Source organism: Triticum aestivum, chromosome 5D (assembly GCF_018294505.1).
Source record: "Triticum aestivum cultivar Chinese Spring chromosome 5D, IWGSC CS RefSeq v2.1, whole genome shotgun sequence".
NCBI classification, from domain to species: domain Eukaryota; kingdom Viridiplantae; phylum Streptophyta; class Magnoliopsida; order Poales; family Poaceae; genus Triticum; species Triticum aestivum.
In genome coordinates this window covers 555,282,785-555,299,274 of record NC_057808.1, presented here as the reverse complement: position 1 = coordinate 555,299,274, position 16,490 = coordinate 555,282,785, and the positions used below count along the sequence as shown (strand labels likewise).

Genomic DNA, 16,490 nt, shown 5'->3' with positions numbered 1-16,490 from the left:
TCGGCGTGCCGCCTAAGGGAAGCAACCCAACCCTAGCCTGTTACCATTTCTAACCCCCCCCCCCCCCCCATGCCATCACCTTCAAAAATTCCTTCGCTGCCAGCCGCTAGCCATGGCCTAGAAAAGGATCAACACCTATGACATGCTCACTTTAGAGTTGCGGTTGCAGCTGCTAGAGGAGATTTGAGCCAGGCGCGAAGCTCGGATCGCAACCTGCCTGCCTCCGGACTCGCCGGAGCCGAGGAGGAGGAGCAAGAGTTGCATGAGCAGGAGGAGGAGGCGGAGCCGGAGGAGGAGGAAGAAGCCAAAGGATAGGATGATCTAGTGCCTCCGGCTATGGGCTTAGCCATGGCCGACGTGCTGGCAGAGTTCGAGCTCGCCCAAGTCGAGGAGGCGGTTGAGCAGCAAGCCGTCCTCGACTCCATCCAATTGGAGACGGAGGTGGAGGCCAACCGCTGCTTCCTCTGGGAGGTGGACATGGCACTGGAGGTGTGAAATATGAGGTACGACCGATCACCGTCCGGGGACGTACCCGGCCGCGTCCACGGTTGTTTGGCAACTCAAATTAGCTATGTGTAGTTGTAGATGCTGCATAGCACCGATGACGCATACGCCAATAATGTGAGATCGCTTGATTCTAGCGATTTTCAGTAAAGCGATCTCAGTTGATTCTTCCCGGTGTCACTTCAAGCACTGAGATCCTACGTGACCATGCCCGAGCACGACAAGTTCGTCAACTGTTCTATTCAGCTCTTCCTGGCTGGCCCAACATCGTACGCCATGGCCGCATCCTTCCTTCCTAATTTCCCCCTTGTTCACCCAATCTGATTCCTCCTACCTACACGGCTACACCCCTCCATCTAATCCATTACTATCTGATGTCTATGTATCAAGACTCCTTATGTGATGAGGATGGAAAAGCTGAACAACAAATTTATTGCTAATACACAGGTAAATTTTCAGGTACTCCCTCCATAAAGAAATATAAGAGCATTTAGATCACTAAAGTAGTGATCTAAACGCTCTTATATTTCTTTACAGATGGAGTAATGAAAATGCAGGGCAGCAGCAAAATCAGAAAGGGATGGACAGAGGCAACATTATCTCCTTTTCTGGATTTTATCAAGGAAGATCACAACTAGGCTTTGAGTAGGTGGACATTTGACTGACTCATAGTTCTGAAGACAGTGTGAGGTATCATTGATTTCTTTTCCTGGTACATATTTGCAAATTACACTTACCGCACAATCATGATTGATAAACCATCAAATCTTGGCCGTTGTTTTATTTTTGGTTAAAAAAATGTTAGCCCCATTCTCATTATGCTACTCCGACCGTGCGGCCAGACCTATGCATGTTGTTTAATCTCTAGACTCCAAGATTTCCCATCGCCGTTCCGCACACTACCACGTCGAGAGGTTTAGAGGCTGAGTCACCAAGAGGAGACTGCACATCACCCGAAGTTATGTCCATATTTCATATATGAACATTCTTTTTTATGCACTTCAAAGTGTTTACTATAGTAAGATTTCATATATAAATAAATACATTGGTTATTATTGATGTTTATGTCAAAGGGCCCTGGGTTATAGGTTCGCCCAGGACCGGCCCTCGGGTCACCCTGACGGACTCCACTGGAATTGCTCTCCCAACTCCACATTCATTAGGATGCAAGCATTCCAGGTTTCCAAAGTAAAATTTTTAAAAATAGGTGCGTAGATCCAATACAGTAGGCATTTTAAAGCAGTGTTTAAATATATTACCCATAAGTTTTTCTCACCACCAATATCCAAAACTAACCAAAAATAACAACTGACTAGGCACAATCGTCGTTCTAGTAGCAGCCGTGAGCACTTATTTTAAGAGATTGTTATAATTCTTTGACAATCAACATATTGTTATCTTGACAGACAAGGAGAATTCATGTGTGAGTCGCTCCTTAATCCGATACCTGCTAGCTTTGTCAACAAGGGATCTTGTGGACTCAAGTTCAAGGTCCATGGCATTGCACTTATCACAAGGGTGTTTACCACGCAGCTCGATTCTCTTCAAGCCCACGGCTCGTTCCATGAACAGCCTTAGATAGTTTGTCACCTTGTCTTCCTCCTCGAACCCTGCCATCACCAGTAACTTCAAGTTCAGGTGCTTCCAATCCTTGGATGGTTCCCACAACATGTTGGTCTTCTGGGCACTGTGTGCAGACGGTTTGACACATGGATGTTGATTTCGAAGCAACTTCATGCATGCACACAGAAGATAAACACATATTACAGAATAATGTAGAAACAATTGAAGTTACATATAAGGTTATAAATGAAATGAAACCAGCAATACCAGTATTTATGTTCAAGGTGAAGCTTACTGTAAAATTCAGTAGGGCAGGTGCAGCTTCGACGAGAAACATGGTCCAGTTCAGATCGCACTCGGGAAAGATATAGTAAAGATACACCTCGGTCAGGTTTCTGAATATTGTAGTGAGGTGCTTAGGATGTTCTGGTTGAATCCAAATCTGCAGCAAAAGCAAGAACACAATAGACAACTACAATTAGTAGGTACTAAGAAGAAATATGATATGTACTACTAGATGCGAAGAGAAGTTCATGTGGAGTATTGAAATAAACGTACCATTTCGCAACCAAAATTGAGATACAATCTTGACAGATTGGTGGCACTCAAGCATTCGCTTAGCGCAAATGGCGCCTGCCACACCCCAGCACGTGAACCGAGGTTCACTTGAAGAAGTTGGGGAACGTGGCCGAAGTGCACCGGAGGGCTCTCGCAGGGCCAAGACCAGCACCATATTTCTCTTAGCTTGGGGACGGAGATGAGCTCGATACATGTGCAAGCAAAGTCAATGAACCGAAGCTCCTGGAGCCCGGAGCACGGCGTGTCGATCTTGAGTGCGGAGTGATGATCAACCAGTCTGCAAGATTTCAGGATGAGGTGCTTGAGCTTATCACAAGCTTTAATAAGGCCCGCGACGTCATCCTCTCCAAACGCTAGGTTCTCGAGGGTTAGCCTGGTGAGCCACCGGAAGGCGACGGGGCAGGCACGGGAGAAGGACATGAACCGCTCCGCCTGCCCCATCTTGGCGAGCAGCTGAGTGGTGTCGTCGGTGGTCGAGACCGGCGGTAATATATAAAACTCGAGCCATTCGGTCTCGCCGCGGCTGACGACGTCCTCAACGCCGCCGCTGATGGAGCTCAGTTGCAGAGGGTCCAACATGTAGAAGCGTAGGACGAGGGTCTTGATAGCACGACTGCAGGCGGGGCACGGAGGAGGAGACACGGAGAGCAACCTCCGTACCGCGCCCGTGAACGCGTCCATGATCTCGACCGGCGTGGCGCCATGGAACTGGTCGACCCCGAGCTCTAGGTGCGAGAGCTGGTGTGGGAGGTGGCGCCAGCGCGTGGAGGCGGCGCCGATACGGAGCGCCTCACGCAGGTGGAGGCGTTCGAGGATTCCGAGGAGGAGGTGGTCGGGAAGCGTGCTGATCATGTCCTCATCCTGGCCGATATCGATGTTGGACGGCGATGACTTGTTGCGCGGCGGCAGAGAGGTGAGGCGGCGGCCCGATCGCAACTCCATCGATGCAAAACCCTCCTCGATCGTCTCGTCCCGTCCTGGAGCCCTTCTCCTCTGCCTCTGGTAATATGTACGGCGGCGGAGAAGGATTTTGGTGGACTCCTAATAACAGATTAAGTCCGGCTCGACCTGTCAATTAATTCAACCAACTTCCCTAAAAAAAATTAGTTCAACCAACCGGCGTGTTGGATTCCTGATTTTTCTCATGGGAAAAATCGTATACGACCAGGGTCGTACATACCCAATCTGAAGACCCTCTACCATGTGCGCCAGCTGGCAAACCCGAATCTCAAAGCCGCGGCCGTTGTTCCAGTCGCTTGCGTCGTTCGTCGACGGCCCAGCTCGCGTCCCCACTCTTTGACACCGGTGGCAACTCCCTTCCTCGTGGTGCTCCATCCATCCTCGTAGCTACTATCTCCGTCCTTGTTATTGAACCCTCCTTTGTATTTTGTGCCTAGATTCAACTAACACAACTCCTCCCTCAAAAAAAAAAACACAACTCCAATTCTGAACTGGAACCAGGCAGGCGACCAAGTGATCTAACCTAGTGCCCCCGCCGCCACACAGCAACGCCGCCGCCCGCTGCTTCCTCCCTTCCTCACATCCCTCCCCTCCGCCGCTGTGACGGGGGTGGCGGAGGAGCCTCTCATTAGTAGAAAAAGAGGCTTCCATACGTCCCCATTAGTCCCCAAAATAATCGAACCGCGACCGAAAGGGTCTTTAGTCGCGGTTCGGGAGGAGACCGCGACCAACTATCTGGGCCCAGCGCGCTCGGTTGACAGCTGGCGGACGGGAGGGGCTTTAGTCCCGGTTGGCCTGGCCAACCGGGACTAAAGGTCCTCAGGCTGGCCCGAAGGCCTTTAGTCGCGGTTGGCCAGGCCAACCGGGACTAAAGGCCCATCCCTATATAGGACTCAGCTCACTTCACTTAGCCACAATTGGTGCCACTTCTATTCACAATATTCAGAAGGGGGGTGGTGGGTTTGCTTTTGGTTCCTCCTATGCACACAAGGTGTTCGATGAAATGCCCGAGAGCATGAAACAAACATGATATGAAGTGTCCGAGCCACACTTGAGCTTTCTCATTTATTTTTCCTCCGCGATCGCGGTTAGCAACTTGAACCTTTCATGTGTCATTGATAAAATATACATGTGTGTAGTTCATTGTTTAATTTGTATTATTTCTAGCTAGTTAGTTTAACAAATACATGATGGTTAATTATATACTTTATATAATAATAATGCAGATGAATCGGCAATGGATGTACGGTACCCGACTCTCCGGCGAGTTCACTACGGGTTTGAAAGATTTCCTCGTAGTGGCAAATGCGAACGAGCAGCGAGGTTTTATTATCTGTCCATGTGCTGTCTGTAAGAATCAGAAGGGTTACTCCTCCTCAAGAGACGTTCACATGCACATGCTTCGGCACGGTTTCGTGCGAAGCTATAATTGTTGGACCAAGCATGAAGAAAGAGGGGTTAGAATGGAAGAAGATGAAGAAGGGGATGATATCGATGACAACTATCATGATCATTTCGGTGATACTTTCATGGAGGATGATGCTGAAGGTGGGGAAGGGTTAGGTGAAGGTGAAGAAGAGGCACATGATGAGCCCGCTGATGATCTTGGTCGGACCATTGCTGATGCACGGAGACGCTGCGAAACTGACAAGGAGAGGGAGAATTTGGATCGCATGTTAGAGGATCACAAAAAGTCGCTGTACCCAGGATGCGATAATAGTCTGAAAAAGCTGGGCTGCACACTGGATTTGCTAAAATGGAAGGCACGGGAAGGTGTAGCTGACTCATCATTTGAAAATTTGCTGAAAATGTTGAAGAATATGTTTCCGAAGAATAACGAGTTGCCCGCCAGTACGTACGAAGCAAAGAAGGTTGTCTGCCCTCTAGGTTTAGAGGTTCTGAAGATACATGCATGCATTAACGACTGCATCCTCTACCGCGGTGAATACGAGAATTTGAATGAATGCCCTGTATGCACTACATTGCGTTATAAGATCAGAGGCGATGACCCTGGTGACGATGTTGAGGGCGAGAAACCCAGGAAGAGGGTTCCCGCCAAGGTGATGTGGTATGCTCCTATAATACCACGGTTGAAACGTCTGTTCAGGAACAAAGAGCATGCCAAGTTGTTGCGATGGCACAAAGAGGACCGTAAGTTCGATGGGGAGTTGAGACACCCCGCTGATGGAACGCAATGGAGAAAGATCGACAGAGAGTTCAAAGATTTTGCAGCTGACGCAAGGAACATAAGATTTGGTCTAAGTACTGATGGCATGAATCCTTTTGGCGAGCAGAGCTCCAGCCATAGCACCTGGCCCGTGACTCTATGCATCTACAACCTTCCTCCTTGGTTGTGCATGAAGCGGAAGTTCATTATGATGCCAGTGCTCATCCAAGGTCCAAAGCAACCCGGCAACGACATCGATGTGTACCTAAGGCCATTAGTTGATGAACTTTTACAGTTGTGGGGCAGACCTGGTGTACGTGTCTGGGATGAGCACAAAGAAGAGGAATTTGACCTACGAGCGTTGCTTTTTGTAACCATCAACGATTGGCCTGCTCTCAGTAACCTTTCGGGACAGACAAATAAGGGATACAATGCATGCACGCACTGCTTACATGAGATTGAAAGTGTATGTTTGGGTAATTGTAAGAAGAACGTGTACCTGGGTCATCGTCGATTTCTTCCCCGAAATCATAACGTAAGAAAGAAAGGCAAGCATTTCAACGGCAAGGCAGATCACCGGCCGAAGCCTGCGGAACGTACTGGTGCTGAGATATTTGATATGGTCAAGGATTTGAAAGTCATCTTTGGAAAGGGTCCTGGCGGACAATCAGTTTCGTGGGGAGTTGACGGGCACGCACCCATGTGGAAGAAGAAATCTATATTTTGGGAGCTACAATATTGGAAAGTCCTAGATGTCCGCTCTGCAATCGACGTGATGCATGTTACGAAGAATATTTGCGTGAACCTGCTAAGCTTCTTGGGCGTGTATGGGAAGACAAATGATACAAAGGAAGCACGGCAGGACCAGCAACTTTTGAAAGACCCAGATGACCGGCATCCGGAATGGTTTCAAGGTCGTGCCAGCTACGCTCTTACCAAAGAAGAGAAGGTCATTTTTTTTGAATGCCTGAGCAGTATGAAGGTCCCGTCTGGCTTCTCGTCGAATATAAAGGGAATAATAAACATGGCGGACAAAAAGTTCCAAAACCTGAAGTCTCACGACTGCCACGTGATTATGACGCAATTGCTTCCGATTTCTTTGAGGGGGCTCCTACCGGAAAATGTTCGAGTAGCCATTGTGAAGCTATGTGCATTCCTCAATGCAATCTCTGAAGGTAATCAATCCAGAAGATCTACCACGGTTACAGAACGATGTGGTCCAATGCCTTGTCAGTTTCGAGTTGGTGTTCCCACCATCCTTCTTCGATATTATGACGCACCTCCTGCTCCACCTAGTCGAAGAGATTTCCATTCTCGGTCCTGTATTTCTACACAATATGTTCCCCTTTGAGAGGTTCATGGGAGTATTAAAGAAATATGTTCGTAACCGTGCTAGGCCAGAAGGAAGCATCGTCAAGGGCTATGGAAATGAGGAGGTAATTGAGTTCTGTATTGACTATGTTCCTGACCTTAAGCCGATTGGTATTCCTCAATCGCGACACGAGGGGAGACTAAGTGGAAAAGGCACGATCGGAAGGAAATCAACGATATGTATGGACGGTCATTCTATGACTAAAGCACACCACACAGTTCTGCAAAATTCCAGCTTGGTGGCTCCGTACTTCGAGCAACACAAGAATATTTTACGCTCGGACAACCCGGGGAAGCCTGAATCCTGGATTAGAAAGGCCCACATGGAGACTTTCGGCAGTTGGTTGTGAAAACATTTAATGAATGACAATGATGTTGGAGATCAGCTGTACATGTTGGCCAAGACACCATCTTCGACTATAACGACTTTCCAAGGGTACGAGATAAATGGGAATACATTTTACACCATCGCCCAAGATAAAAAGAGCACCAAACAAAACAGTGGTGTCCTCTTTGATGCAGCAACCGAGAATGGGCAAAAGGTCACATATTATGGTTACATAGAGGAGATATGGGAACTTGACTATGGACCCTCCTTTAAGGTCCCTTTGTTCCGGTGCAAATGGTTCAAGCTAACAGGAGGTGGGGTAAAGGTGGACGAGCAATACGGAATGACAATGGTGGATTTCAACAATCTTGGTTACCTTGACGAACCATTCGTCCTTGCCAAAGATGTCGCTCAGGTTTTTTATTTGAAGGACATGAGTAGCAAACCGAGGAAACGGAAAGATAAGAAAATGATCAGTACATCATGCGATGATCCAAAGCGCCACATTATTCTTTCAGGGAAAAGAAACATCGTGGGAGTGAAGACAGACATGTCAGAAGATTATAATATGTTTGGTGAAATTCCGCCCTTCAAAGTGAACACTGACCCAAGCATTAAGTTAAATGATGAGGATGCTCCATGGATACGGCACAATCGTAAGCAAGCAGGGACACAAGGGAAGAATTTATGTGCAATAATTTATTGTACCAAACTTTGTTGAATGGATCATGTGAATTAAAACGTACGATGGCGAATCCGGATGATTTGTATTTGGTCGATGAACTGAATGATGTATCAAACCTTTTGTCAAACCTTCAAGGGATCAACGATGTAGAACAAAACAATCGGTATCGCCATCATACAGCCCTGCCGTGGCTACTGAGTGCATATATGCATACCAAATGCACGGCAGGACGTATGATGGCGAATCCGGATGATTTGTATTTGGTCGATGAACTGAATGATGTATCAAACCTTTTGTCAAACCTTCAAGGTATCGAGGATCTGAATTTTTAAAATGAATTAGTTTTATTTTTCTGGATTTTTTGATATATTATTTGTATTTTTAAGATTTTAAAATGAATTAGTTTTATTTTTCTGAATTTTTTGATATATTATTTGTATTTTTAAGATTTTCAAATGAATTAGTTTTATTTTTTGATATATTATTTGTATTTTTAAGATTTTCAAATGAATTAGTTTTATTTTTCTGAATATTTTGATATATTATTTGTATTTTTAAGATTTTCAAATGAATTAGTTTTATTTTTTTGAATTTTTTGATATATTATTTCTATTTTTAAGATTTTAAAATGAATTAGTTTTATTTTTCTGAATTTTTTGATATATTATTTGTATTTTTAAGATTTTAAAATGAAAAGTATTTGAAAAAGGACCTTTATTCGCGGTTCGTGACACGAACCGCGACTAAAGGCTCTTTCCGCGCGGGAACGAAAACGGCGCGAAAAAACCTTTAGTCGCGGTTCGTGACACCAACCGCGACTAAAGGTACCCCTTTAGTCCCGGTTGGGGACACCAACCGCGACTAAAGGGTACCTTTAGTCACGGTTGGGGACACCAACCGCGACTAAAGGGTACCTTTAGTCACGGTTGGTGTCCCCAACCGCGACTAAAGGCTTGCCCTATATATTCTCCGCGGCCCTCGTCTTCTCCGCACTAAGGACCAAACGCATCCAGGACCTCGTCTTCTCCGCGGCGCCGCCCTCGTCTTTTCCGCGCCGCCGCCCTCGTCTTCTCCGCGCCGCCCTCGTCTCCGGTAGGTGCCCGCCGCCGCCTGCCGTCCTCCTCGCGTGCCTAGAAGAAGAGGGGACCGCCGCCGTCGTCTTCTCGCCCGCCTCCCGCCTTCTCGCCCGCCGCCGCCTGCCGTCCTCCTCGTCGCCGCGTACTGGATGCGCGCCTTGCCAGCCTCGCGCGCGTGCGGAAACGGCGCCGCCGTGCGTGCCCGTGCTGGTGGTCACCGCCACGTGGGCAAACTAAAAATTGAGCAAGAGAGCAGAGAGAGAGAGAAGGAGAGCGCTCGGGGTTGTGGGGCCCACCCGTCAGCGAGCGAGAGAGAGAGAGCAGAGAGAGAGAAAGGGACTTGAGCAGTTTCTGTTTATAGATTCATAAATCCATAACTAATTCATAAATTCTCCAATTTGAGTGATTCAAATTTCTATACATTCAGGAACTTGAGCAGTTTCTGTTTATAGAAAAAGTTCAACATGCTTCTGCAATAATGTTTGCACTAAATAATTAAATACAGAAAAGGGAACTAAAAATGGAAACTTGCAAAATTCATAACTTGAATTCTGTTAACTCAAATTGAGCAAACTTGAGCTCTAAAATTTTGTCTTAACAAAATGTACACAATGGTATTTTATTTGGGAATAATTGTATAAATTTGACCAAAAAAACATCAATTTTCTGTTCTGGTCATAAAAGAAAAGGAAAAAGAAAATGGCATAACTAATTAAATAATTATCCAAAAATTATGTTTAATACCTCAAAATGTTCAGTGAAACATTTGGCACATGTTTTCAACCTTATACATGCAGTTTGACATCTAAAGTATTTCTGTTTTTGTTGTTTTCCAAAAATGGCTGAAATGAAAGCAAAAATTAATAGCTCTTAATCATTCAACCGTCGCTGCTCCTCCTCTATGTCCCCTTAATTTTATTTTTTAATTCCTTTATACTTAATTAATTTTTACTACATGCAGGAGTGACATATGGCGGACGATAGAGCCGAGCCGCTTAGGGATCCGGAGGCTGAACGTTATTTAATGGGCATCATAAACAACGAGATTCCTTATGTGTCGGGCTCAGAAGATGAGCAAGAAGAGGATGTAGTCTCTTCTTTTCTGAACCTTGACGCTGGAACAGACATTGTCGATGATCAAGAAGGTGAAGGAACGGACATTGTCGACGGAGGTCAACCGTCAACAAACGACGATCTCGAATTGCAAGTAGCAACCACCTCCGGCGAGGTATATATATACATTGAGCCTCTCGTGATACAAACTTACTGAAATGTGAATACATATGTATTAACGCGCACGACTCTCTTTCTTTTTTTAGCCCTCGGCCGGATCGAGTACGACAAAGCGTGGCAAATCCAAGGCGATGAAAACAGGAGAAACATATACCATTGATTTTGTTAGTGAAACCGGCAAGCCCCTACAGCACACCTCAAAGTTTATCAACCAATGTGGAGCCGTTGTTAGAGACAACGTCCCGATCACCGTCCAGGAATGGAAGGAGCCAAAGAAGGCACGTCTTGGTTTCAGTTTTGTCGATAAGAGAACGAAAAAGGATTGCTGGAGAAAGCTTATGGAACATTTCATTCTACCTCCGGAATACAACAAAGTCGATGAATTCGGTAACGAGGTTTCGGGTGGACATGAGAGGAGGAGGCTAGTTAGAGAGTTCGCTCTTCAGAAGATGGCCGAAGCATTCCGGAACTTCAAGAAAAATTTAACCCGTGACTATGTCAACAAGGGCAAGACTCCGGATTTCAATGGACAACATGAGAAACTGAAAGATGATTGGCCAGAATTTGTGAGGCAAAAGAAATCGGAGCATTTCAAGGAAATATCAAAAAAAATAAGGATAATGCGAGTAAGAAAAAGTACAATCATATTATGGGGCCAGGAGGATACCGCCTTTCGGAGCCTAAGTGGCAGAAGATGGAGGAGGACCTGAGGGTGCGAGGAATCCCTATAGGTACAGAGGGATGGGACCCAAGGGCCAAAAGCTGGTGGTACGGGTATGGGGGATCGCTAGACCCGGAGACAGGGGTGTGTGTTCACCGGAAGAAAAAGTTTGCTCCCACCCAAGCCCTTATTGACGCAATGACCCAAGCTCAAGAGGGCTTGATCAAGTTCAACAGAGAGCAAGACGCACTGACAACAACCCTCGGGAATGATGAACACGCAGGACATGTACGAGGCAAAGGCAGAATTCCGTGGAAAGTAGGGTTTTCCCAGGACAATGACCCGTACTGTTACAGAAGCCGTAAGAGAAAGACGGACCGGGATGCAGATCTTTTGGCGAAGTTTGCATCGGAACTTCATGAGTTGAAGCAGACCGTGCATGAACTAGTAAAAGAAAAATCGGCTGCAGGGCCGCATGAAGATCATGAAGCGGATCGCGGAAGCCAGCAGCGCAGAAGCAGCGTGGCTTCCACGGATGCCCCGCCTGGTGCTAATGCACCGACGATCGAGATTCGTGCACCGGAGCCTCACTACCCCGTGGATGATGTAAAGGAGATGAAAGAATGTGATCTGCATTATCCCGTGGGGAACGTTTCCACGAAGGTAGCTACCGGCAGTGCTTTACCCTGTACACCTGGAGCACTCCACCACAACAACCCCATTGCATATGGCTATGCTCGTGTCACGGTGGAAGACATAGTCCAAGAGTTTGAGGACCTGGAGATTGACAAAGCTACACCCGAAGGGGAGAGAAGACTTGGAGATGTCAAGCGCCAGATTATTCTATGGAAAAAGAAGTACATAGTGTTTCCAGGCGAGGCGCCAAGGCTAACAAGTCCACCCCCCTCCGATGGTGGTGGTGGTGGTGGCGGTGGTGGTGGTCGTGGTGGTTCACCTACACCTCCTTCACGCCATTTGACGCTGTCCCCTGATCCACAACCTCCGGCGGGTAAGCAGCTCCAGGTAGAAGAGTCGCGGGCAGACGTGGCCGGGCACGTAGGGCTCGTCGCAGTTGAAGCACAACCCTTGGTGGCGACGCTCGAGTTGCTCGACCGGGGTGAGCCGGCGGAAGGGGCGCCGCAGTCGCGGCGAGGGGCGCCGCGGAAGCCTGAGCAGGCCGACCCTGCGCGGTAACTTCCGGCCAGGATGGTGGCCGCGCGGCCCGGGGCGGTGACGCCGGCTAGATGGCCACCGCGCGGCGCTCGAACACGCGGGCGTAGTACATGGCCGTCTGGAGGTCCTGTGGCCCGCGCATCTCCACGTCCACGCGGATGTGGTCCGGTAGGCCGCCGACGAAGAGCTCAGCCCGTTGACGAGCCAAAACGCCGGGGGCGTGGCACACCACTGCCTGGAAGCGGCCCGGCGAAGTCTTGCACTGTGGTGAGGAACAGAAGGCGCCCAAGCTCCGCCAGACGGCTCCTGTGTACAGGCGGAACAAAGCGCAAGAGGCACAAATCGCGAAAACGCTCCCATGGTGGCATGTCGCCCTCGTCCTGCTCGAGGGTGTAATACCACGTCTGGGCGGCGCCTCGTAGATGATAGGAGGCGATCCAGGTGCGGTCGGACGCGAGCGCGCGCTGGCCGATGAAAAATTGGTCGCATTGGTTGAGCCAATTCAGGGGTTCGACGGTGAAGTCGTAGGTCGCGAACTCCAGCTTGGAGAATCTCGGCGGTGGCTGGGCGTGGACGACGGGCGGGTATGTGTCATTTGCGCGGAACAGCGAGGGCGACGGTGCCGAGTGTGCGGGCTGTAGAGTACCGCCATGGAGAAGGGGCCCGTCGACACCATCGTAGGGACCCGCGGCATCCGAGGACACGCCAAACTGCATGGTCTGGGGCGGCGCCGGCGGTGACAGCACGTGCGGCTGTCCTGAGGCCATCGTGTAGACCGGGTCAATGGACGCGGCGAGCCAGGCCGGTAGCGGAGATGGTGATGGGGGGAAACGGACCTGGTGGATGGGCACCCCGGGCGCCGTTGACGGAAGGCCCGGCCCCAAGATCGCCAGTGGCGGCGGCTACTGCTGTTGCGGCAGCGGCATGATGGATGCGACAGAGGTCGCCAGTGGTGGCGGTTGCCACGGGAGCTGCTGCGGCCCCGTGATGGTGGGATGTGGCGCGGACATGATCGAGCCTGAGACACCTGATACCAGATTGATAGGATCTGGGATCCTACCAGGTCTATCTCGTAGGTTGTAGGGGTGGAAGTGGGCTTGGCATGGAGGAAGGCGAGGTCGCCGGCGCTGGGGTGCCGTCGCGAGAGAGAGAAAGCGCAGGAGGCGGCGGCTAGGGTTAGGTCTCCCGGCTCCCTTCAGGAAGCCGAGCAAATATGATTGCTTCTGCTTAATCTCAAAACGGGTCCTTACATGAGTTTATATAATCTCGAAATATGATAACTGGGCTAAGCCCCTAATAATGATAAGATAACTGGGCCAGGCCCCTAACTGCCTGGGCTGTAGTATATGCCGGTCATAACACCTGACAAGATGTGGTTAATAAGAATGTAAATAAATTTTATCTCTTTGATTGAAACTATGGATGGTGAACTTTTTTTGCAGCGGCTTGCCAGGCCAAAATAATAAAACATGTTCACAGATTAACCTTCCTATGTTGAATGCTTTTGAAGAAATTCATACACAATCTTTTCTCAGTGTTCTTGGTGCTTGCTTGACCAAGTAAAGAAACAGAACCATATGCAACAGTAAAGAAAACAAGCTATTGGCCATGTAAAGATCAAGTGATTTTAGTCTTAGTCTATCTAGTTTCAAGTTGTTTCATCGATCCAATCCAGAGTTTGGATTTTTTTATCGGCAGCATGCTCAGTAAAAAGATTTTTCTATCTGACAGACAAAGACCAACTGAATAAGCATGGATGGACGCACAAAGATGAGTGAGAACTGGTCCAAATTGTATAAGTTCAGATTCAGAATAATCTTGAGGTGGCATGCATGTGTTGCTTCTCAAGCAAGCTGGACACAAAAGTTGGGGCTTTCAAACACTTTCAGATTTCGTGGTTCCTCAAGACAGACTTTTTTTTCGAAAAGGAGGATTCCCCCAGGCCTCTGCATACATCCATCCTCAAGACAAGCTAACTTTGGAGTACTGTAAACTGAGTAAAATAGAAGCACACAGAATAGTTATTTGCTTAATATGAATTTTTTGGGCCTGATTAATAAAATTTTTGACATATATATAACAAGCAAAACACTGTCAATGCCACAAAACTCCCAAAACAATCAAACTACACCCACAGATTTGGTACCTCTATGGTAGGAACTTGGAGGTAAAAAATCTAGTTATATGCAAGCTTGGCCATGCTCTGCCAAGAGTTATTGCAGCACTATGAACCTCTCAAACAGTAATACTAGAGCACCCAGCCAGCATATAAACATCTACATTTATATACTGAGCATTCATGGCGGTTCTAGTAACAACATCAAAATCAAGGAGAGATAGGTCAGACTAAACAAATTGGTTCCATATATTCTTAGAAAAGAACAAGTGATAAATGTGTAGCTGGGTCTGACCCAAATTCCTAGAGTTGCAGAAAACATATGCAATTCAGAACTGCAGTAGCAACAAAATTTGGCATGTAGGCACTAATTAAATACACATTACATCATAGACCACTAGCTCTAGACCTGCCCTCATCATCTGATCATGAGTTTTATACCTCTTCTGTGAGATGAATTTAGAGATGTTCGATCAAATTAAGCTTGGGAGGGCAAATTCTAGAATGTAGAATTTTTTAAGATGGGCACATATGTTAGAGTACGTAATGGGCCTGGGCTGGCGGTATAGCCCGTTAGTCTTAGGTTTAATTAGAGATAAGGGTCGCTTGCTTAGGGGTCAAGTAAAGCCTTGCTTGGGAGTCAAGTAAACCTCTCTATATAAAGAGAGGAGATGTATCAATCTAATCAAGCAAGAATTAAGAAGGATATCCCTTCCCTCTTGCCCGGCCGTGGGCAAAAAGGCCCCCGGTCGGCCCACTCGCACCCTCCTTCTAGCAGCGCCATAACAATTTGGTATCAGCTAGCTTTGGTTCGATCATGTCTTCACCGCCGCCCAACCCGTCTCTCCCGCTGTCCTCCGTCGCGCCCGCCCCCGCCGTCCTCACCCCGGAGGAGATGTCCGGGGCGCTGCGGGACCTAACCCAGGCGGTCCAGGAGATCCGCCTGTTCTTGGCCGGGTCCTACGGGCCGCACCCGGCTGCACAGCCCATTGCCGCCACCGCACCGCCGTGGCTGCCGTGGCAGCCGCCGCACCCGGATGGTGTCCACTTTTTCTTAAGGAGTCCAAAGTAAAGCGTCCCAGTCCATTTCAGTTGAGAGTAATAAAACAAGCCGAGATGTAAAAGGCTTATTTTTAGGTGTTAGGTTTGTGTTTCGTCGAGTCATGGTTATAAGTTGGTTAGGCTGTAGCTCGAGGACAAGCTGCATGTCCAGGTGGGGTGTAGTGTTAGAGTACGTAATGGGCCTGGGCTGGCAGTATAGCCCGTTAGTCTTAGGGTTAATTGGAGATAAGGGTCGCTTGCTTAGCGGTCAAGTAAAGCCTTGTTTGGGAGTCAAGTAAACCTCTCTATATAAAGAGAGGAGATGTATCAATCTAATCAAGCAAAAATTAAGAAGGAAATCCCACTAGTAGAAAAAGGGTCATCTGTCCCGGTTGGTAAGGGCATTTTGTCCCGGTTTTTGAACCGAGACTAAAGGGTCGTTACTAATGCCCTAGCCCTTTAGTCCCGGTTCTTACACGAACCGGGACAGATGGGCCTCCATGTGGCCGGTGCGGCGAGCCCAGGCAGGAGGGCCTTTTGTCCCGGTTGGTGGCACTAACTGGGACCAACAGGCATCTACGCGTCAGCATTTCAGGGGCTGGGGTTTTTGTTTTTTTTAAGGGGGGGGGGGGTTGGGGGTTTTGGGGGGTTAATTTAGGTGTTTCATATATTGTGTTAGCTAGCTAATTAATAGAGAGAAGTGTCCTCTCTTATCTCCATGCTTGGTCGATGCTACGTACTATATACGTATAGAGAGGACTAGACACGCTAGCTAGTAAGAAAATGAAGGAAACAGAAGATCATCATGAACATATGCATACAGAGAGAAGTGATATCGACCACCTCTCCTTCTCCGAGAGATTGGTCGAACAACAAGTTCTCGTATATCTATCCGACACTACCGGCTACATATATACAATAATTATCTCTTACAATATAATCTCCTAACTATATATGAACACAGTGTCCACATAGTATTCTCCGTTTTCAGCGATCACGTGGTCAAGGAAGAATGCCGCCAATTCCTCTTGAA

The 16,490-nt window shown here is 47.9% G+C and overlaps 1 protein-coding gene across 1 annotated transcript; it reads right to left on the bottom strand.

The window, feature by feature from the left end:
* Positions 1 to 1,754: 1,754 nt before the first annotated feature.
* LOC123126191 (uncharacterized) lies at positions 1,755 to 3,673 on the bottom strand. Its single transcript, XM_044546570.1, has 3 exons — positions 2,626 to 3,673; positions 2,363 to 2,509; positions 1,755 to 2,235 (listed from the first exon to the last, which is right to left on the bottom strand). Exons 1-3 carry the CDS (start codon positions 3,586 to 3,588, stop codon positions 1,888 to 1,890), a joined length of 1,458 nt encoding a protein of 485 aa, XP_044402505.1. The 5' UTR covers positions 3,589 to 3,673; the 3' UTR covers positions 1,755 to 1,887.
* Between the last annotated feature and the right edge of the window lie 12,817 nt (positions 3,674 to 16,490).